This window comes from Hylobates moloch, unplaced genomic scaffold (genome assembly GCF_009828535.3).
Source record: "Hylobates moloch isolate HMO894 unplaced genomic scaffold, HMol_V3 SCAFFOLD_3, whole genome shotgun sequence".
In the NCBI taxonomy this organism is placed as follows: Eukaryota; Metazoa; Chordata; class Mammalia; order Primates; family Hylobatidae; genus Hylobates; species Hylobates moloch.
Genome location: NW_026652278.1, coordinates 74,157,840 through 74,177,094, shown reverse-complemented (window position 1 = coordinate 74,177,094; position 19,255 = coordinate 74,157,840). Strand labels below are relative to the sequence as shown.

At 50.1% G+C, this 19,255-nt stretch overlaps 1 protein-coding gene across 1 annotated transcript; it reads left to right on the top strand.

The window, feature by feature from the left end:
- The first annotated feature begins 678 nt into the window (after positions 1-678).
- On the top strand, positions 679-18,611 carry MAT1A (methionine adenosyltransferase 1A). Its single transcript, XM_032170728.1, has 9 exons — positions 679-1,005; positions 4,775-4,852; positions 6,301-6,423; positions 9,600-9,712; positions 10,076-10,219; positions 13,838-14,056; positions 15,233-15,415; positions 15,779-15,912; positions 16,552-18,611. The coding sequence occupies exons 1-9, from the start codon at positions 912-914 to the stop codon at positions 16,652-16,654; spliced, it is 1,191 nt and encodes a 396-aa protein (XP_032026619.1). The 5' UTR covers positions 679-911; the 3' UTR covers positions 16,655-18,611.
- Positions 18,612-19,255: the final 644 nt, after the last annotated feature.

Sequence of the window (19,255 nt, the reverse complement as noted above, 5' to 3'; positions counted from 1 at the left end):
TCTCAAAAGCATTTTTTTCTAAAAAAAAACCAAACAAAAAAACCACACACATTGTTCTCTGTAACCTCCCCAGACAGACACTTTTTAAAGATCTTGCTTGTTAAAATGCCTGCCAGCCTTTTAGAGAAGTTGACAGTTTAGGTGGTTTCTGTTAGCAGAAACACGTGGACTCAAAGCTTTTCCTCTAAAATGAATCTGTTGTGTAACATCACAGCTGGCTCAGAATACAGGTGCGTGCTCCTGCTCTCCCTGAGAAGATAGAATGGGAAGAGACCAATCCAGATGAGATGCAGGGGAGGAGGGGACACCCAACAGCAAAGGCACCATTGCAATCTTAGCCTAAACCATATCTCTGAGAAAGAGTTTCTTGTTGCCTGCTTGTATCTCTGGGTGACCACAGACCCCTGCTCTCCAAGGTGGGTTGTGAACTCGGGAGCACTACCGAGATTGGCTAAGAGCTGAAGGAGAGTCCCAAAGGAGCTTCAATTCTGCAGAACTATACAGCCTTCTTTACCTTACCTTGACCAGGTGCTTAGAGTTTGGAAAGTCAGGGGTAAGAATTGAAATTCCTCCAGGTAAGAAGACCCCCCTCTTAGGAAATGGACTCCTCCAATTTTCTCACATGATTATTCAGGCACTTTCGCTTTTCCATATATAGGAGTCACTCAGGAGCAAGCTGTGGCAAGCTGGAGGGAGGGACACATCCCGTGTTCCATCCACTCCCTCCCTTCTCAGCAGTCCTCGCCTGTTCTCACGTGCTTACAGGCAGTTAGGCAGAAGTGATCCCCGTGGCTCTGCCAAAGACAAGACTGTTGGGTTGAAAGAAGAAGAAGAAGAAAAAAAAAACTCAGGCAAAGTCACAGCCTTAAAATTGTTCACTGGAAGAAGCGTGAGTGGAGAAGTGTGAGAAGATGAATGGACCAGTGGATGGCTTGTGTGACCACTCTCTAAGTGAAGAAGGAGCCTTCATGTTCACATCGGAGTCTGTGGGAGAGGGACACCCGGGTAAGTAGGCTGTCCTGGACTGACTGGAAAACCATCATTCCAAGCCTATATTGAGGGAGTCACTTACAAATGGTTTTAATTGACACATAATAATTGTGGATATTTATGGGGTACTGTATGTTGTTTTGATCCATGAATATAACATGTAATGATCAAATTAGGGTAATGGGCATACCCATTGCCACAGACGTTGACTACTTCTTTGTGGTGAAAGCATTCAAAATTCCCTCTTCTAGCCCTTCAGTCACCCTACTGTGCAATGGAATGCCAGAGCTCATTCCTCCTATCTGACTATAACTTTGTACCTGTAGGAGTCACTTTTACTAGAGCTCTTCAGAGCAATGTGTGTGAGTTACCAGAAGGGATCTCTAGAGAAACAGTATGGAGTAGTTTCATAAAACAGTCCCTCCTGATGAAGCCATGCTGTGGCCCACCACCAGCACGCCAGCACAGTGGGGCCAAGACAGGGAGTAGCAGCCAGCTGGCTAAGAGTATGACACATGCGAAATATATGATCAGGTCTTAACTTTTTATGTGTATTTTTTTTTTTAGCAAAGCTTTAATCTATTATCCATGGCCAATTTAAGTCAACAGAGAATGTTCCTGAAAGAAGACCATGAGTGACTAAATTTTGCATGTAAAGCGTGTGCAACTTAGGCATGAAAGCCTGCACCCTGGTCGCTGCTGGGGTAGACCTTTAGGTGCTGGGGACTCAGTGACATTCTCTCAGAGCAGGGTAGAAGACCTTCTAAACAGGAAGAAAATTTAGGCATTGGTTTTGGTCCCTGAAAAGTAGGTGGACTGTGATGTGGGGAAGTGAGAGAAGCTTCCTTGATGACGGTGAGAACTAGGACCAGGACATTCAGAGCCTCAAATGTAGGACAGTGGTTCTCAAACTTCAGGGTGCTTCAGAATCCCCCAGAGGGCTTGTCAAGACAACAGAGGGCTGGGCCCCACCCTCCAGAGTTTCTGATTCAGTAGGTCTTGGGAGAGGCTAGAGAATTTGCATTTTTGACAAGTTCCCAGGAGATGCTGATGCTCTGGGGTGAGAACCACACTGAGAACCACTGCTCTTGGAGACCCCTGGGGGATAGCTGTACAGACTTCTGTATTTAAGTACCTCTTCAAAATTCATTCGAGTGTTTGCTAACTTTTTACCAAGTCTGCCTTTTTCCATCTTCCTTGCTCTTGTTCTTCCTCAAAGATATTTATCTTTCCTACCTTTTAACTTGGCTTTGGACACCTCAGTGCACTACTCCTTCCATATACTTTAGCCAGTGGTTTTTGACTGGTGGCAGTTTTGCCCCACACCTCCCAAGAGCATTTTGTACTGTCTGGAGACATTTGCGGTTATCACAACTATAGGAGGTGGGGTAAGGTGCTACTGGCATCTGTTGAGTAGAGGTCAGGCACACGCTGAGCATCCTACAGCGCACAAGACAGCCTCTCAACAAAGAATTAATTATCTGGCCCAAAATGTTAATAGTGCAGCTGTTGAAAAACCTTGAATTGAATTTAGTTTTTTATGTGACTTAGCTCAGTTCAGTGTAAATAGCCTCTTTCATTGTGCATAACTGTATAAAGTATCTAGGCTTACTGTATTTTCAATCTCAGGTACATTGCTGATTTCTGACACATTCTGGTCAGCTCCATGGCTATGAGCCTCATGTATAGCTTAGGAGAAAGATTCACTCCACCCGGAGGAGGTGGGTTTTTTGGCATGCAGTGGCCAGTGGTCCCAAGAATGGCCCATTGTGCGCAGCAGCAATGTGCTCAGAGGACTGAGAATGAACATGCCAGCCAATCAGTTGATTGTTTTGTATACTTAATGACAGCCAATCAATTTGTCTGATCGTCCCTTGTACTTGCCATTATAATTGTCCAGGTAAGTCAGTTTCCATGAAGGCTAGATGACTTTCTGCTTGTCATTCCATTGCTGAATTCCTCTCTGTTAGAAAGATAAAGGTTTTCTTCTCCGGTTTTCCAAAAAAACCAAAAAACAAAAAAACAACTATTGGCTATCTTAAGCCTACTAAGTGATATGATAACAATTTTGAAAGCCAAAACAAAAACAAAAACAATGCAGAAATGACCTCCTTGGGCATTGTCTTGTGTGTGGTGCTATCTGGAAGCCCCTGCTGGCCTCCAGCTTTGTTCCTCCTCATGTTGGATTTCCCTAGGCAGAGTGGGAGCCTGTGAGCTGTGTCTTTGCACAGGCAGAGACATCCACAATCAATGATCAGTCAGCAAGCTTCTAGGAACCCCGATGGGTAAGCCTAAGGTGGCCAGCATGTATTTATTTTATCAGCGGGAGGCCTTCAGTGGTAGAGGTGTGTAGAGACTATGGGCTTAGACAAACCTAAAGGTACTACCAGGGTCTGCCACTGGCAGGAGGCTAGATTAAAAAAAAAAAGAAACAAACAAACAAAACACAACCTCAAACATATGTTTAGCAGTAGTTTCTAAAGGAAAGATTAAGGAGTTAATGAATATCTTTAATTACAGAATTTAACATCTGCTTTTGAGAGCCAAACTGCTTGATTCTGGATCTGGATTCTTAACAAAAACGTATTACTCTATTAAGAGCAGGCTATGGGTATTTTTAACACTGAATGAGCTATAATATATGTAAATAGAGATCACTTTTATTTCTTAATTTGTAGGTATTGACAGTTTGCATAACCCCAAAGCAAGAGTGGATTTTCCTATAAGCACCATTTAGTGCTTTACATTCAAGACCCTGCAGAGTCTTTAAGGCAAACAGTGGAAGAATAAAATCAAATTCTAGCTCATGTTGAACCCTTATCAGTCCTACCTTAATTGAAGAGGTCAAGCCCAGCTCTAAGGACACCTGGCTTTCGGGAGGCTGAGTGACCATGTGGGAGGATCTGAGAGCTGCTTATGGAAGTATTCTGCAAAACAACAATGATGTATAGGGGTTATCTTGTAGAATTCTTAAGGATGGAGTCATGTACTTGGGTGTGGTGTTTTATATACGGTGCATTACATCTTGTGGAACCTGCCATGCAATGCAGCTGTTTGAGCCATCTGATTTTACCTCTTGGCAAAGAGGTAAAATTCACTTCTTAACTATTTTTAAGTTAATTTCCAGGACTTTTCTAGATGTTAGAATTAAAGGGAACATGATGAGGAATGAGAGATTTTTTATTTAGAAGAATGCATGTGTGTTTGTGTGTGAGTTGCGTTAGACTCCTAGAAGAGCTGATTTTGACCGGGCGCAGTGGCTAACACCTGTAATCCCAGCACTTTCAGAGGCTGAGGCTGGCGGATCACTTGAGGCCAGGAGTTCAAGACCAGCCTGGCCAACATGGTGAAACGCCATCTCTACTGAAAATACAAAACAAATTAGCCAGGCGTGGTAGCACAAGCCTGTAATCCTAGCTACTTGGGAGGCTGAGGTGGCAGGATTGCTTGAACCCGGGAGGTGGAGATTGCAGTGAACCGAGATCGTGCCACTGCACTTCAGCCTGGGTGATAGACCGAGACTCCATCTCAAAAAAAAAAAAAAGGTATTTCTTTTTTAGGGCATTCTATGACTTTATATAATACATGTCACCCAAAATTAGGCAGGAATGGAAATAAATAAAAATTTCAAAGTATTTCTAATTTCTTATACTTAAAAAAAGTATTTTCCCTCTGGTAGATAAGTTGATATGTAAACTGAAAAGTCGATATCTAATTATTTTAACATTTCAATTTGTTATCCCGAATATTTTTGTGATTCTGACCCACATTTGCTCTTGTCCAGATAAGATCTGTGACCAGATCAGTGACGCAGTGCTGGATGCCCATCTCAAGCAAGACCCCAATGCCAAGGTGGCCTGTGGTAAGAAACACCCGATCCCTTCCTGCTAGAGACCGAAGTGGGCTAGACTGAGAAATTAATCATCGGTGTAAGACAAACGAGCCACACTCCTCAGTTCCAAAATCCATGTCCTCTGCTCTGCATTAGATTTCTCAATTATGAGACCTCCCCTGTGTAGTAACAGGGAGGAAAAACATTTCTAACCATGAAACAAATAGATAATTATTTTTAGCAAGAATCTGACTTTAAATGTCATAGCAACCATAAATAGCAGAGGGTTGGACCAGCACATGGCCTTTCTGATGCTTGATCTCATTGCGAACAAGGAGCTCTTTCAAAGTTCTTAGGTGAATCTTCCAGACGGAATGAAAGAGCCTGAAACACAGGTAGCTGCCTAGATGGTTATAAGCTGCACCCTCGTTGTAGGAGCCTTTGTTGGCTGCACAGATACCTGGCTTCTTCTCTTGTTTTCTTTCCTAGTTTGTGGTATGATTTAGGTTTTAAAATGGTATCCCCCATTTAATAGCAACAGGAAGGCAGCATCTTCACCAATTGTTTTTCAATAAATCAATGGCTTTCCTAAGAGACATTAATGTTAAACTAAAGTACTGAAGCCCTGGTTCCCGTCGGCATAATTTATTGTGGCTGAAGATCTTCACCTTTATTTGTGGGATAAGTTGTTTGGCAGGAAATCTTTTGCCTGGCTTGAAGCCCGTGGCACAGTGGCAGAGTCATGGACTCTGGAGCCTGGAGGGCCCCCAGGGTGGTCAGGTCCAGCCTGTTCATTTTAGAGATAGGATCATGGTGCCCTCTGCATCAGGGCCTGGCCAAGGCCATGGGGTAGGGTGCCCCAGTGTGAAGACCAGAGCCCTGCTCTCCTTACTGTCATTGTCATGTCCTGTCCACTGCACAGACCCATCCTTCCCTCTCTGGTTGCATCCTCGCCCCTGTATTGAATACTACAGGGACTCATGCCCCTCTGAAGGTAGATTCTACCCTTATATCTTTGTAAATATCTGGAGAGAAGTTTGGCCTGCTTTGATTTTTTTGGTCCGGATCCCACTCCCTAAAGCCTGCAGTGGAGGTTTAGCAATGTGGGGAATGGGGGTTCGCATGTGTGGACTACCTTCTTTATGACAGCTACATACAACCATCATCTCCCTTTAATCCACACAGCAGTCTTATAAATAGCTTTATTAAATAGATAAGGGAACAGACTTAAGGGGTTAAATAAGTTGTCCAGGATCACAACTTAGGACTGACTCTTTCCAAGACAGCATCAGAAGATGCGCAGTGCTTGGTGCTGGGAGTTTTTCTTTTTATTGGCGTTTCTATTTTCCTTCTGGAATCCATTCCTCGTAAGGCCCCTTGTGTGTCTTTTTTGTCCGCACTGTGAGAGGTCTGGGAATGTGAGCTTCCCTTTGCTGGAACTTGGCTGCTAACTCTCCTCGCTTCCCGCTGCCTTTCAGAGACGGTGTGCAAGACCGGCATGGTGCTGCTGTGTGGCGAGATCACCTCAATGGCCATGGTGGACTACCAGCGGGTGGTGAGGGACACTATCAAGCACATCGGCTACGATGACTCAGCCAAGGGTGAGGGCAGGCCTCCGGGTCCGAAATCCCTGTTGCTCTCTGCTGATAGAGACCCCGATGCTGAGTCAAACCCGCTCCTTTCAGCCTGATGGGAGTATCAATACTACCAGGAGGAAAACACTCCTGCACTCGTCCATCAGGTTCCAGGGGTCAAAGACTCTGGCATAAGGATGGCCAACAAGCGATTATGCCCAGCGGGTCCAGCACATGCCCATCTATTGTTGACTGGGCTTGTTTTAGGCCCTGCCTTCTTGGTGCTGCCAAAGGCTTTGGAAGAGAAAGACGCACTGAATAACGGGGGCTGTCCTCCTTTGGGGACATGCTCCCTGCCAGGCACTGGTGATAGTCTCTTGTGTTGTCTTAATCATTTATGTACTTATGCAGATGAGGAAATGGAGGCCTAGAGGAGTAAACAGTCTGTGTGAGATCACAGGGTAAAGCAGCCACTAGGCTCGGGACCCCTGTGCTTCCACTAAACGTACTTCCAATCATAGACATGGAGCAAGATGACTCAGTCCAGAACTGGTGCTGACAGCAGGTGAGGCTGGTCCAGGTTAGCACCAGTGCCACATAGTGTGGGGCCACCACCCAGGGAAGGGGCACAGGCCCTAGCAGAGCTTTGAAGCAGATTCCAACATCTGAGACTGAGCAGGCCAGGCAGCGGCACAGCCTGGAGGGCAGCAAAGGACCCAGAGAGCGGGCAGCAAAGGACCCAGAGAGCAGGCACCAGGTGTGGAGGGCCTGTGTGCTATCACATTCTGCAGGAGCTTCAGGGGCCCTTTGTCCATGCTGGCTTCCTGGGCAGGGCTCTGGCCCCAATTCTTAGAGTCTCCACATTGGTATCTGGCATTAGATGTTCAGGCAATTCCAATTTTTAAAGAAAAATTCACTTTGGGTCTCTGTTGGCTCTCTCCCTAATTCTTGGAAATCACTGTGAGAGATGTGATGACCTCACGCCATGGCAAAAAGACCCACTTCCAGGTCATCCTGCCTAGATATACACCTGTAATCAAGACGCACAGAGAGAAGCATGACTTTAAAGGTGTTCATTTCTGCCTGTGTCACATAATGGTTGCTTAGGGTGATGTGTGGCATCCTGTGGGTCAGGGTATGCAGAGATGCCAGACCCCCACTTTGTAAGTGAGAGAGCCCACTCATGGTATGATGGTGCAGACTCACAGAGGTTCAGTCCAGCCATGGCCTGGCACAGCCCAAAGCACTCATGAGCAATTAATGTTGGTTGAGTGCATGACAGTGATTTTGAGACTCAGTGGGAAGAGAAACAGTAAGAACCAGTTAATTCTCCTGGTCGGGACATGAGGGCATTCACAGAGGAAACACATTTTCCCAGAGCTGCAGCTTCCTGAGGCATTACCACACAGAACCTGTTCTACCAAAAAAAGCCAATTTGTTTATGTACATTTAGACCTTATTCAAGTGCAAAACTTGTTCTGCATTAGGTAGGAGGGAAATTTTCCAGGAGGCAATGTTCCCTAGAAAGGGAGAAATGAGCGAGAGCCCATCTGTGGCTGAGTTGGGCTCAGCTGGCTGAGGTTCCCTGTGCCCAAGCTTGTCCATTTACCTGTGCTCAGTGGACAGGAACAAGCTTAGGTCATGTGCAGGAACAACCTTAGCAGGGTCTCAGGCCAAAGGCTCCTCGTTGCCCCTGGCTTCGGTGTTGCTGGGCTCGTTGTCCTTTCCAAGCCCTGTACCTCTCCTCTTGGTCCCCTAAGTTCTGTTTTTCCAAATTCCTTGAGCCCTTGCTTGATTTTTGAGCCCTGAGAGATTCATTATTTAGACAGACAGTGATTAGGTAAACTGTGAAATGTTCAGGGCAGAACAGGACAGCCTTTGGCAGTTCTTTAAAGACTGTTCATTGATTTGTGCATTCAAAAACATTCATTAGGAAACAGGAGGGTGTAAAGGGCAAAGGTGACCTGATACTCCCAGGGTGTATGATGCAACATGAGGTGCCCAGGGGTAAGTTCCTGGCATCGTGTGTAATGAACTGCAGGCAGGTCCAGGGACATGCACTGAGAGTGGACGTAGGGTTTGGGCATGTGGGGTGGGAGCTGGAGGTAGAACATTCCAGGCAGGGACCTAGTGAAGATGGAAAAGTATATCATGCTGATGGCTAAACTTGAGTTCATGTTGGCTCAAGGAGTCCCGGGAGCAAGGGCTGTGTCAGACTGAAAAGCTTCAGTTTTATTCCTTGGCAGTAGATCCCCACCTGAAGCTTGTACAGAAACAACAGCTTGGATCTGTGTGTTTTTTCTGTAAGACCTTTCAAGCTGTGTGGGTAGGAGAATAGATGGGAAAGAAGATGGCTGTGGGGGTTCGAAGAGTGAGTGTGTCACTATGCTTGACCTTGTGGTGGGGCGTCCATGTATTCAGCCCCTTATTCTCACAGTCCCTGTGACTGAGCCCAGCACAGCTGTGAGGAGGTGTGCACTGTCTCGGTGCATAGCAGTTTCCTCATGGTGCTCCCAGGGCTGAGCTACTGCTAGTCCAGACTTCCCCAAACCAGTGCCCAGCGTGCTAGGGGTAGCAGGCCTGTACCCTGTGCCTCAGCTTTGCAGATGGGAAAGGGCAGGTGGTTTTTCCATTTGCCCCAGACTCTGTGTACCTCTCAGGGTCAGAGGACCCTGGCTCGAGGAGTCTGTCTGGATAATTCATGTACACTGTATTTGTTCAGTATGTTTAATAGTTGTGTCAGGCACGCAGCTGGGCTTCTGAGTGACAGTGTCAAAAGGGCTCTTGATTTTCTCCTAGTGCAGTGATGCTCAAACTAGGTTCTGCGAGGCACCTATGGGAGAGCCTAAGGGGCAGGGTATGAGTCAGGCACTGTCCTCAGCCAGAGGAGCCTTGGCATCACCTCGTTTTAATCTGCAGGTCTCTGTAGGATGTGTGTGTGTGTGTGTTAACCAAGGTCTAATTGAGCACAGTAAAATGCACTGCGGAGAATTTTGGTTGGCCAAAGAGTTCTACATGATAGGGTAGGTGCAGGGCCTCTCCCATCCTGGGCCTCAGCTGTGGGCCTAGACAGACCCTGGCTAGTTAGGGACCCCCCACCCTGACACCAAATGGCATGTCAGGAACTGAGCCATCCATCGGGAAGTTCGTGGCCCCCTCCTTCTGACCTGTTCCCCACTTAGGCTTACTTTGCTTCCGCCTAGGCTTTGACTTCAAGACTTGCAATGTGCTGGTGGCTTTGGAGCAGCAATCCCCGGATATCGCCCAGTGCGTCCATCTGGACAGAAACGAGGAGGATGTGGGGGCAGGAGATCAGGTAGCTGGGCACTGCATGTGGGAGCTGTGTGTTGAGCCAGCTGGTAAAGTTCATGAGCAGTGGGTTAATCACACTGAGGGGTGGACTCTCGTCCTAGCACGAGAGCCAGGAGCAAGTTGGGTACCCCAGCTTCATGGCCGTGCTGTGGATGGCTATGGTTGCTAACACTGGGTTTGGGCTTGTCTCCCCCTCCTAGAGTGCTGGGGGTCAGGGACGATGTCCTTCCCCTGCACGTGCCTGTGGAAAGCTCCATGGAGGAGGCACCCAATCAACGTGGACACACCAGGGAAATTTCAGGCTTGGAGAGAGCCGCAGTCCTCTTGGTCTAGGGTGGGTGCCGCTCAGCCTGCTCTCTCGCCACAGGGTTTGATGTTCGGCTATGCCACCGACGAGACAGAGGAGTGCATGCCCCTCACCATCATCCTTGCTCACAAGCTCAACGCCCGGATGGCGGACCTCAGGCGCTCCGGCCTCCTCCCCTGGCTGCGGCCTGACTCTAAGACTCAGGTGAGCAGCTGAATTACCCCGGGAGAGCCCTAGACAGAAGTTTTAATACCCCCAAATCCTCTTGATTCTTGATTCTGTCATTTTTAAGATCAAAATATTCAATCTGGGCATTGAAAGAATGGTCAGTTTTGAAAAGAACTATTTATGTGAAAAATCTTCAGCTAGAGATGCTTCCCACCACATTTTATTATAAAAAAATTTCAAAAATACAGAAAAATGAAAAGAATAGTTCTGTGTTTTTTTTGTTTGCTCATTAGTAAACATTGACTACTTAGTCCCCAAATCCTGCCACAAACACAGTTAACTGGCTTCCATATTTTCAGGCCTCTTTGTCCTGAACAGGCTGTCTGTGCTGTCTGTCTGTGCTGTGTCTGTGCTCTCTGTGCTGTGTCTGTGCTGTGTCTGTGCTGTTGTCTGTCTGTGCTGTGTCTGTGCTGTCTCTCTCTGCTGTGTCTGTCTGTCTGTGCTGTCTGTGCTGTCTGTCTCATCATGGCCCTCTTTCTCATCTTTGTTTCTCATGAAAAGGCTTTACCTCTGTTGTTTCCAGCTCCAACCCCATGGGCCCTGACCTGTCTTCTCCCTGCAGTGTTGAAATCAACCCGAGGCCTATATTTGAAGGCTGAGGTGATGCAAGTGTTAGCAGAGATGCAGGCCTCCTGGCACCTCACTCCTGTATCCCTTCCCTGCTTAACCCCAATGAGCCCTCTCTTGATTCCTAAGTTCCCAGCACTTCGTACTGCACTACCTCTCTCCCTGTGTCCATGCTCATGGACCCCATTGTCACCTTCACATACTCCCACCTGGGGGTTTCTCTGGTCACCCTCCAAGCAGATGGGCCCTGAGAGCCTGCCGTGTGCAGCACCCTGCCACCTCCCTCCTGCCCTTCCCCAGTCCTGTTCAGTGCCATCTCTCTCCACCTACCCATGTCCCCAGTTTACCCCATCAAGCACCCCTCTTGCTCTAGCCCAGCCTTCCCCAGGGCTGCCATCATTCCCGCCAGGCCAGGATCAGTGCCCTATCCTTCCAAAGATTCTCCCTGCTTGGAAATTCCAGTTAATCCCCTTTAGGCTTCATTTTTAATTCCCTAACATCTATTCAGTGTTTTCTACAACTTTTGGCTTCCTACAAGGGGAAGGGGGAAATCCACTTATTATTCTGGCATTCAGAACCTTTTATGGTCTTCCAACTTTACCTGCCTCTGCCTGCCCCACCCCATCTTTGCTTAATCGACATCATTTCACTCATGGTCCCCTTGTTTCTTAGGGCTTTGCTTTACCTGAGCTCCCTCTCTGGTCTTCACCTCTCCTTGAGTGGCCAGCAAAGTTCTACCTCTTCTGGGATGCCATCCCTGGCCACTAGCAGACAGCGCCTTCTCTTGTCCTGCACTTGGAATCTGGCACCCATGGTGCTACAGCTCAGCGTGCTGTGTGTGGCTCCATGTACAACTCCAGCTGTACAGAGATGGAGTTCCTTCTTGCGCAAGTGTCAGGCCATGCACAGGGCAGAGGTTGCATACTGGCTGTACTGGGGCAGGGAAGCGTGTTTATGTCCAAAGGGAACCCTTCCTTGGGACTGCCTGTGTTATCCACGTGACCCCCCAAGGTGGGGATGGGAACCATCAGCATTCCTTGGATGTTCTTGGAGGTTGTGGGTTAGGAAAGCTAAAATATGTAGATTGTGATGGCACCCAAAGAAAGGGGCCCATGATATCGGCCTGCCTGTCCTGTCTTGGACTGGAATGGTGCTGTGATATAGAAGCAGGGTGAAGATTCACAGAAGGGAAAATCTTAGAACAGGGAGGGGAGGCAGCCAGAGGCGCTGACTGTTTTTTCTCTTCCTTGTGCAAGAGAGAGGAACAGAGGGACCACCTACTGGACCTGCTGAAACAGGTTCATTGTGCTTAGATATGAAATAGAAGGCTTCTAGGTTTAGGGATCAGCAAGGAAGGGAGGGTGGGATGGACTGTTTTCGGGGTTCCCTTCCTTTGAAGGTTTGTCTTGAAAATGTCAATACGGATACCAGAGTCAGCCTCACTCCCCTGCCACAGGCAGGACCGCAGGCCAGCTCCAGTCACAGGGGGTGCAGGCTTGCTGTGGGGCTCCAGGAGGCCCCTCACCAGCTGGCCTCCGAACAGCCTGGCTTGCTCTACACACTCCCTCCATGAGAGAGGCCTTGGGCCAGGCACAGCTTGTCTAGGTCCCCTGCTCCGCACCCTGTTTTTGAAGTAGTGTCTTCATCCAGCCGGACTGCTGGCTGTGAGCAGGATGGGTCTTTCCACCTGAACAAATCCCTGCTGCTGATAGTGAGGCCTGGATAGCAGTGTGGATGGCTATTTTTGTACCTGGCCAGAGCTGTGTTTTCCATGGTGTGTTTTTCCCTACATCTTGCTGACATGATGAGATAAGCGCTGTGTTCAAGGCCCTTTGCTCTGCCACCCTATTCTGCAGTTCTACAAGGCCACTGCGTGGAGTCTGCCGGGTGGGGGTGGAGTCACCCAGGGGAGCAGTGGAGACGGCCTAAGCACCCTCCCCAGCTGTGCACCTTCTCCTGAGGCTCCATGCAGACTAGACCCAGTCCTAGAGTCTGCCACAGACAGTGCCTCTCTTCCTGGGAGTCCCTTACCCCAGATTCCAGCCCCTTTCCCAGGGCCCTGTGTGTGCACAGCCTGGCATTTGAGGGCTTCTGTCAGCTCACGATGTCTGTGTGCATCAGGCCATCTCATGCAGATCTCACGTGGCCAGGCCTCTTTCTCCTGCTTCTTCTGGACCTTCCTTGTTGCTCCTTAGACCAGGCAGAACACAGAGTAGGAGTTTGGTACAGATCCAGGGTTTGATGGATACCTGAGTAGCCTTGGGGAGGTAGAGAGTTTGCTGCAGGCACAGTCCCAGGGAGCCACTGTTTGCTGCCCCGTGGTTCTGTCCAGGCCTTGGGATGGGAGCAGTCCCATACTCACTGGCCAGTGTCCCTCCTAGGGCATCTGGCAGAGCTGCACCCCTGCGGGCACCACATATCCCTAAAATCCTCTGAGCCCTGCTCTTGTGGGTCCATGCTGCTTTTGGCAGTATTGGGCCTGTGGCCAGCACAGGGTCTTGAGTGGCATCCAACCTTCTTCTCAGAAGAGCCCTGTCTACCAGCCCATGCAGCTCCAGGTCAGGTCCCAGCTTTTCCGGCTGTGTGATCTTGACGAAGACATTTACATTTTGGATCCTTGGCTTTCTTATCGGCATCATTGGCAGGAGGAGAGATACCTCCTGGGCTGTAGAGGGTCAAGAAAGGGCTTTGGCCAGGGGGACATTTGCTGGCACCTGGGAGCCTCTGAGACAGAAGAGGAGACATGTAGTGGGTCATAAGTTGAGAGGAAACTCAAGTCTCCAAGCAGTGCTAATTGTGGCCCCATGTGGGAATAGCTGGGCCTTACACCCAGTCCTCCCGCAGCACCAGGCAATGTTTTGAACGTAAGAATGTGTCAGATTAACTCCTCCAACACCCTTTGAAGACAGGAGGCCCCACTTGGCTCCTGGGAGCCCTGCCCACCTCCTGGGTGTCTGTGTCTGGCCACGATGTGCCGTTCACTCAGCCTCAGCCTCACAGTGTCTCCCCCACCCTTCTGATGGACAGGTGACAGTTCAGTACATGCAGGACAATGGGGCAGTCATCCCTGTGCGCATCCACACCATCGTCATCTCTGTGCAGCACAACGAAGACATCACGCTGGAGGAGATGCGCAGGGCCCTGAAGGAGCAAGTCATCAGGGCCGTGGTGCCGGCCAAGTACCTGGATGAAGACACCGTCTACCACCTGCAGCCCAGTGGGCGGTTTGTCATCGGAGGTCCCCAGGTGCATTCTTGTCTCTGAACAAAGCCCTGGTTTGTCTTTGTTACTGGGGTTGCTTATGTCTCAGAGCAGGAAAACCGCAAGAGATAACTTGGAGGGGGTCAGCTGGCTCTGGCCATGGACTAAATGTAAAGCCGGTGAATTTTGGCCTCTGTACATTTAGTGCACTCTCTGGGGAGGTCTGCTATGTGTCTGACAGTGTGCAAGAAATTGGGGACGTGTCCCTAGGAGTCCTCCACTTAGCGCCACTGGGCCCTCCCACTCCTGCCATCTCAAGTGACCGTCGACCTTACCCACGGCCGCTGCGCCTCACCCTGCTCTGGTGCACATTCCCCACTGCAGCATTTGCACATGGACAACTGTTCCCAGATGGCTGTTTCCAGATCTTCACCACAGGCTGCCTCTGCCTGTTGTGGGCACCAGGGTGGGGCAGGGTGTTTTAGACAGGGCACCACTGCCCCCTCTCCTGTACTGCAAGTGTGAGGAGGTGGAGGTTGAGGGCACTGCTGCGAGGCTGCTGCCCACTGCCTGGGCCCTCAGCTGTGCGTGCTTTGCCAGAGCTGAGCTCCATCCCGGGTTCCAGTAGCAAGTGGAGTGTAGAAACACAGGGTAGAAGGAGGTAACACTTATTGTTTTTTCTTGCAGGACTTCTCAAAGCCTAGACATACTGGTATGAACTGTGGATCTCTAAAAGAGGGGGTAGAGTAGGCAGACTTCCCCAAATCATTTAACATAGAATTCCCACCCTGTTAAAGACATCACTATTGACTGGTGTTGCCCAGAGGACACTTGGGAAGTGGGCAACGTGGCATTTGCTAGGTGGCACCAGCCAGGGTTGTATTTATGACAGTGCAATTCCTGCCTGCAGTTGGATCTCTCCATTGCGATGGACTCAGTAACAAAGGCTTTAGGGAGTGGCTGTGACCCCAGAGAACCCCTGGCCCACCTTCTGCACTTTCTAATGAAGCTTTGGCAGGTTAACTGATTTCAGTATGTGGTCAGTGACTGAACTGGGAGTGGAGTCCAGAGTTTTGGGCCAAGGGGTCTTAGGAAAATGTCTGTGGGCAGCCCGAGGACATCCTTCCTGAGTTGTAGTTCAGCTGCCATCACGGTGCTTCAGTCCCCTCCAGCACCTAGGGCCTGGCTCTGCTTCTTATCTTGATTTCTCTCCCTCTGCAGGGGGATGCGGGAGTCACTGGCCGTAAGATTATTGTGGATACCTATGGCGGCTGGGGGGCTCATGGTGGTGGGGCCTTCTCTGGGAAGGACTACACCAAGGTGGACCGCTCAGCCGCATACGCTGCCCGCTGGGTGGCCAAGTCTCTGGTGAAAGCAGGGCTCTGCCGGAGAGTGCTTGTCCAGGTAAGCCCCCTCCACCCACCACTGTCCTGTGGCAGCGGAGGACCCCTGCCCAGTTCTGCCCTGAGTGAGGGGATGTTGGCCTGGTGGGAAAGCTGCACACTTTGCCAAAGGTTGTGATTGTGTGATTGTGTTGGGCACTGTGGCCAGGGCTCTGAAAACCTGGGGGAGGGAAAACCAGAAACTTTAGGGAGAGGGGCGTGTAGAAGAACTGCCCTCGGTGAAGATAGCAGTAAAATTGCAGGGAAGCATGTGGGGCAAGAGACATGTAGTCCCCGCTGATCCCTTCAGAGGAAGGGCAAAGCTTCTGAAAGGGGCAGGGCCCACACAGAGGCTTCAGTCCCTGACGCTGCACCTTGCTGGAAGGTTTCCTATGCCATTGGTGTGGCCGACCCGCTGTCCATTTCCATCTTCACCTACGGAACCTCTCAGAAGACAGAGCGAGAGCTGCTGGATGTGGTGCATAAGAACTTCGACCTCCGGCCGGGCGTCATTGTCAGGTAAAGTGCCATGCACTGCTATTACACAGGACCTTGCTCCTTCCTTGCCCAGATGCTCACCTCACCTGAAAGGGAGGCAGAAAGGAGGATGTTTCTGCCTCTCAGAGGTGGGAGGGTCTGTGAGATATTGGTACAGCACAGTGCATCCCCAGTGCAGAAAGCCTGGTTGTCAGGTTAAAGGAGGCTGCCCCAGGTTCCCGCTGTCCCAGTCAACACCAATTCCATTGGGGCCATCTCTGAGCAGCTGGGAGGCAGGCGGGGATCTTAGGAAAATAATTATTAATATAAGGCCAAATAGCTCAAATGGCTGGGAACTGAGTCAGCAAGTCTATTCCCTATTTCTAGAGCTTAGTGGTGTCAACACTGGCCTGGGCCAGGTAAGTGGAGTGCGAGGAGAAAGGCACCCGAAGGCTAGAGTTAGGTCCTGGTCACTGAACCTCTAGGCATCCGTGGGGCTATAAAACGAGACCATGGTATGGCACAGATAGGATGTGTGTGCGCAACTGCTGGAGGGGAGGCTTAGTGCCATGCAAGGAGGGCTGTGTTACAGTTCGTTGCTCCCTCCTGTCCTTGAAATGGAGAAAGAAACCCTGCTCCTGTTCCATCTTCCAATGCCCTTCCTTTCTGCTGGACATGCAGGGATTTGGACTTGAAGAAGCCCATCTACCAGAAGACAGCATGCTACGGCCATTTTGGAAGAAGCGAGTTCCCATGGGAGGTTCCCAGGAAGCTTGTGTTTTAGAGCCAGGGGGAGCTGGGCCTGGTCTCACCCTGGAGGCACCTGGTGGCCCCAGACGCCTGGCTGCTGATTGCCTTCCCCACCCACCAACCCTCGGGGCAAAGCCAGGTCCCTCTCATTTAGCCTGTCCTGTCATCATCATGGCCGGCTGGAGGCAGGGGCTTCCTGGTGCTGGAGGTTGGATCTTGATGTGAGGATGGGCATGGTGTTCTCCTGCTGCTCCCTCAGACTGGGGCAATGTTAATTTAGTGGAAAAGGCACCCCTGTCAAGAGTGAATTCCCTCACTCGCCTCCCCCAACAGCTGGACCCTGACCAGCTCCCCCTCCCTCCCCTTGTCTGTGCCAGGTGAGGTCAGCACATCTCACAGGCCTCAGGGCTCCTTGTGGGCCTGGGCTCCTGGGCCCCCCTTTCACAGGCAGCCAGTGCCCTGAGCCAGGGTCTCCAGAAAGCCCCACCCAGGCCAGGCGTGTGGCAGGGGTTAGAGCAAGACTGATGTCTCCTAAGCACCTGTAATGTGCAAAGGACCCAGCTAATGACTGATTTCATTTTTCTTCACTGCAACATGATGAGGTAGTACCTTTTTATTTACAGATGGGGGAAAGCAAAGCACAGAGAGTCTGGATAACTTCCACAGGATCCCACAGCCATGTGTTTAGGCCTAGATGTATAACTAGGAGCTTTGACTCAGGAGCCTGTGACATACCCCCCTCTCCCACCATTGTTTCATGCCAGTAACAGGCTCAAACAATGACAAAGCAGATTCAGAAATGAGGCCATGGACTCTGTCCTGAAGGCCCGAGGTTACTGGAAATTAGGGGATTAACCCACTAGCTCTTGTTGAGCCCTGGGCAATTGTCTGAAAAGTGAAGACGGAACCACAGGGCTATTTTGTTTGCTTCATGTGTCCCAGAAGATGACTGAGGGTGAGCTGGCTACCTGACCCATCAGGGTAGGCTGGAGTTTTGGACTGACCAGCAGCTTTAGAATCCCAGCCCCTTGACCACTCAGAGACATGCAGAGATTGGGTTTTTGGACTTCTGGGGTAAGTGGTCTAAGTCCAGTCCAGTCCTATCTGGGCTTCCTGGAGCAGAAGCAGCAACTTGTCCTAGCACAAATGGCCAGCCCCTTAGACAGAGGCCCTCAAGTCTTTCTCTTTCCCTGGTCCCTTGTATCCCCTGCAGGCTGAGTGCATTTGGAGGGAGTGAGTGGGCCCTTCGGATGCCCCATCCAGGGAGGCTGGTCCTAAGACCTCATGTTAAATAGGCGGGGCTTGCCTTCTGGTGTTGGACAAGCTCCTGAGATGTCATGAGGAGATTCTGCCTTTGCCAGGTGACTCTCTGGGGAGCAGGTCTGCTCCCAAGGGGCCTGAGCAGTCCTTGGCCCGCTAGTGTCTTGGAACTTGCCTGCCTTTCCATCCATGGCCAGCAGCACCTGCCCTACCTGCCCCACTTGTCCTTAGCCTGGATCTCTGACAGCAGCATCTCTACCTTCTCCCCAGCTCCCAGGACTACAGGCTCAGGCAGGGGCCTCCATGGGCCCCAGGGGAACATTGGAGACTCGGCCTCTCTCTAGGGTACATGGTGCTGGTTCAGGCTGGGAGAGGCAGCCCAGGAAGTCTCATCTGGGGAGCAGGCAGCCTGCTTCTGGGCCTTGGCCTGGAGCACAAAGACCCTGGCTTTCATTTTCTCTCAGATGAAAGGAAATTAAGGCAACAAAAGAAGCCCGGCTCCTTGTCACCTAGGAAGCCTCAAATTCCTTCCTGTGGAGGGAGGGAGAGGTTTGCAGGTGGCCGAGTTCCTCTAACTTGGATCATACTCGACATGAAAATTCAGAATTTTATACTTTCCCGACCCTCTAGAGAAATAAGATCTTTTTTGTCAATTTGTTTGTATGAAACTAAAGCCTTTATTTGTTAACATTTCCTCCTAAAACAGTGAATAAAAACTCAAGGAGCAACTACCCTATGCTTAGCTGTTCTCTGCAAAACCCCAGAGACATGACACCTGCTCTGTATAGCATTCCCTGGTTGCCCACTCCCACCACTGGGGGAAGTTAGTATCCTCCCCTCGGGGCCACCCCATCCTGTCCCCGTGGAGCAGATGTCTCATGGACTAGGTTTTTCTTGTTACTAGCAGCTATATTAAGCCACACCACTGCCATGTTCATTCCTCACCACATCTCACCAAGGTGGATATTCTTAAGAAGCCCATTTTTACATGCGGGGCCCAGAGGCCCCAAAAAGGGTTAGGACCAAGGGCAGTGGCCACCTCTGGCTCCTCCCTGAGTTCTGTGTGCTCTCCTTACGCATTGCTGCCCTTAGGCTGCCTATGCCTTATCCTGTGCCCTTTCTGCATGGTGTCTGCATGAGGCTGGCGTGAGGGCATGCTCAGGCCATGTCTGGAGTGTGGATAAGCGACTGAACTTAGAGTGAGGGAGTGGAGGGGCTTGGTCTGCGGAGAGAGGAGCCAAACTTTTAAGTGGATGCACATTTCCCTTCACTCATGTTCAGTTGTGAAGAGAATAAGCAAATCGTTCATTTTCATTGAAGATCATCCCTGCCATGGCCCCCAGTGATGTGGTTCTTGGGGTTTGATCAGAGCAGG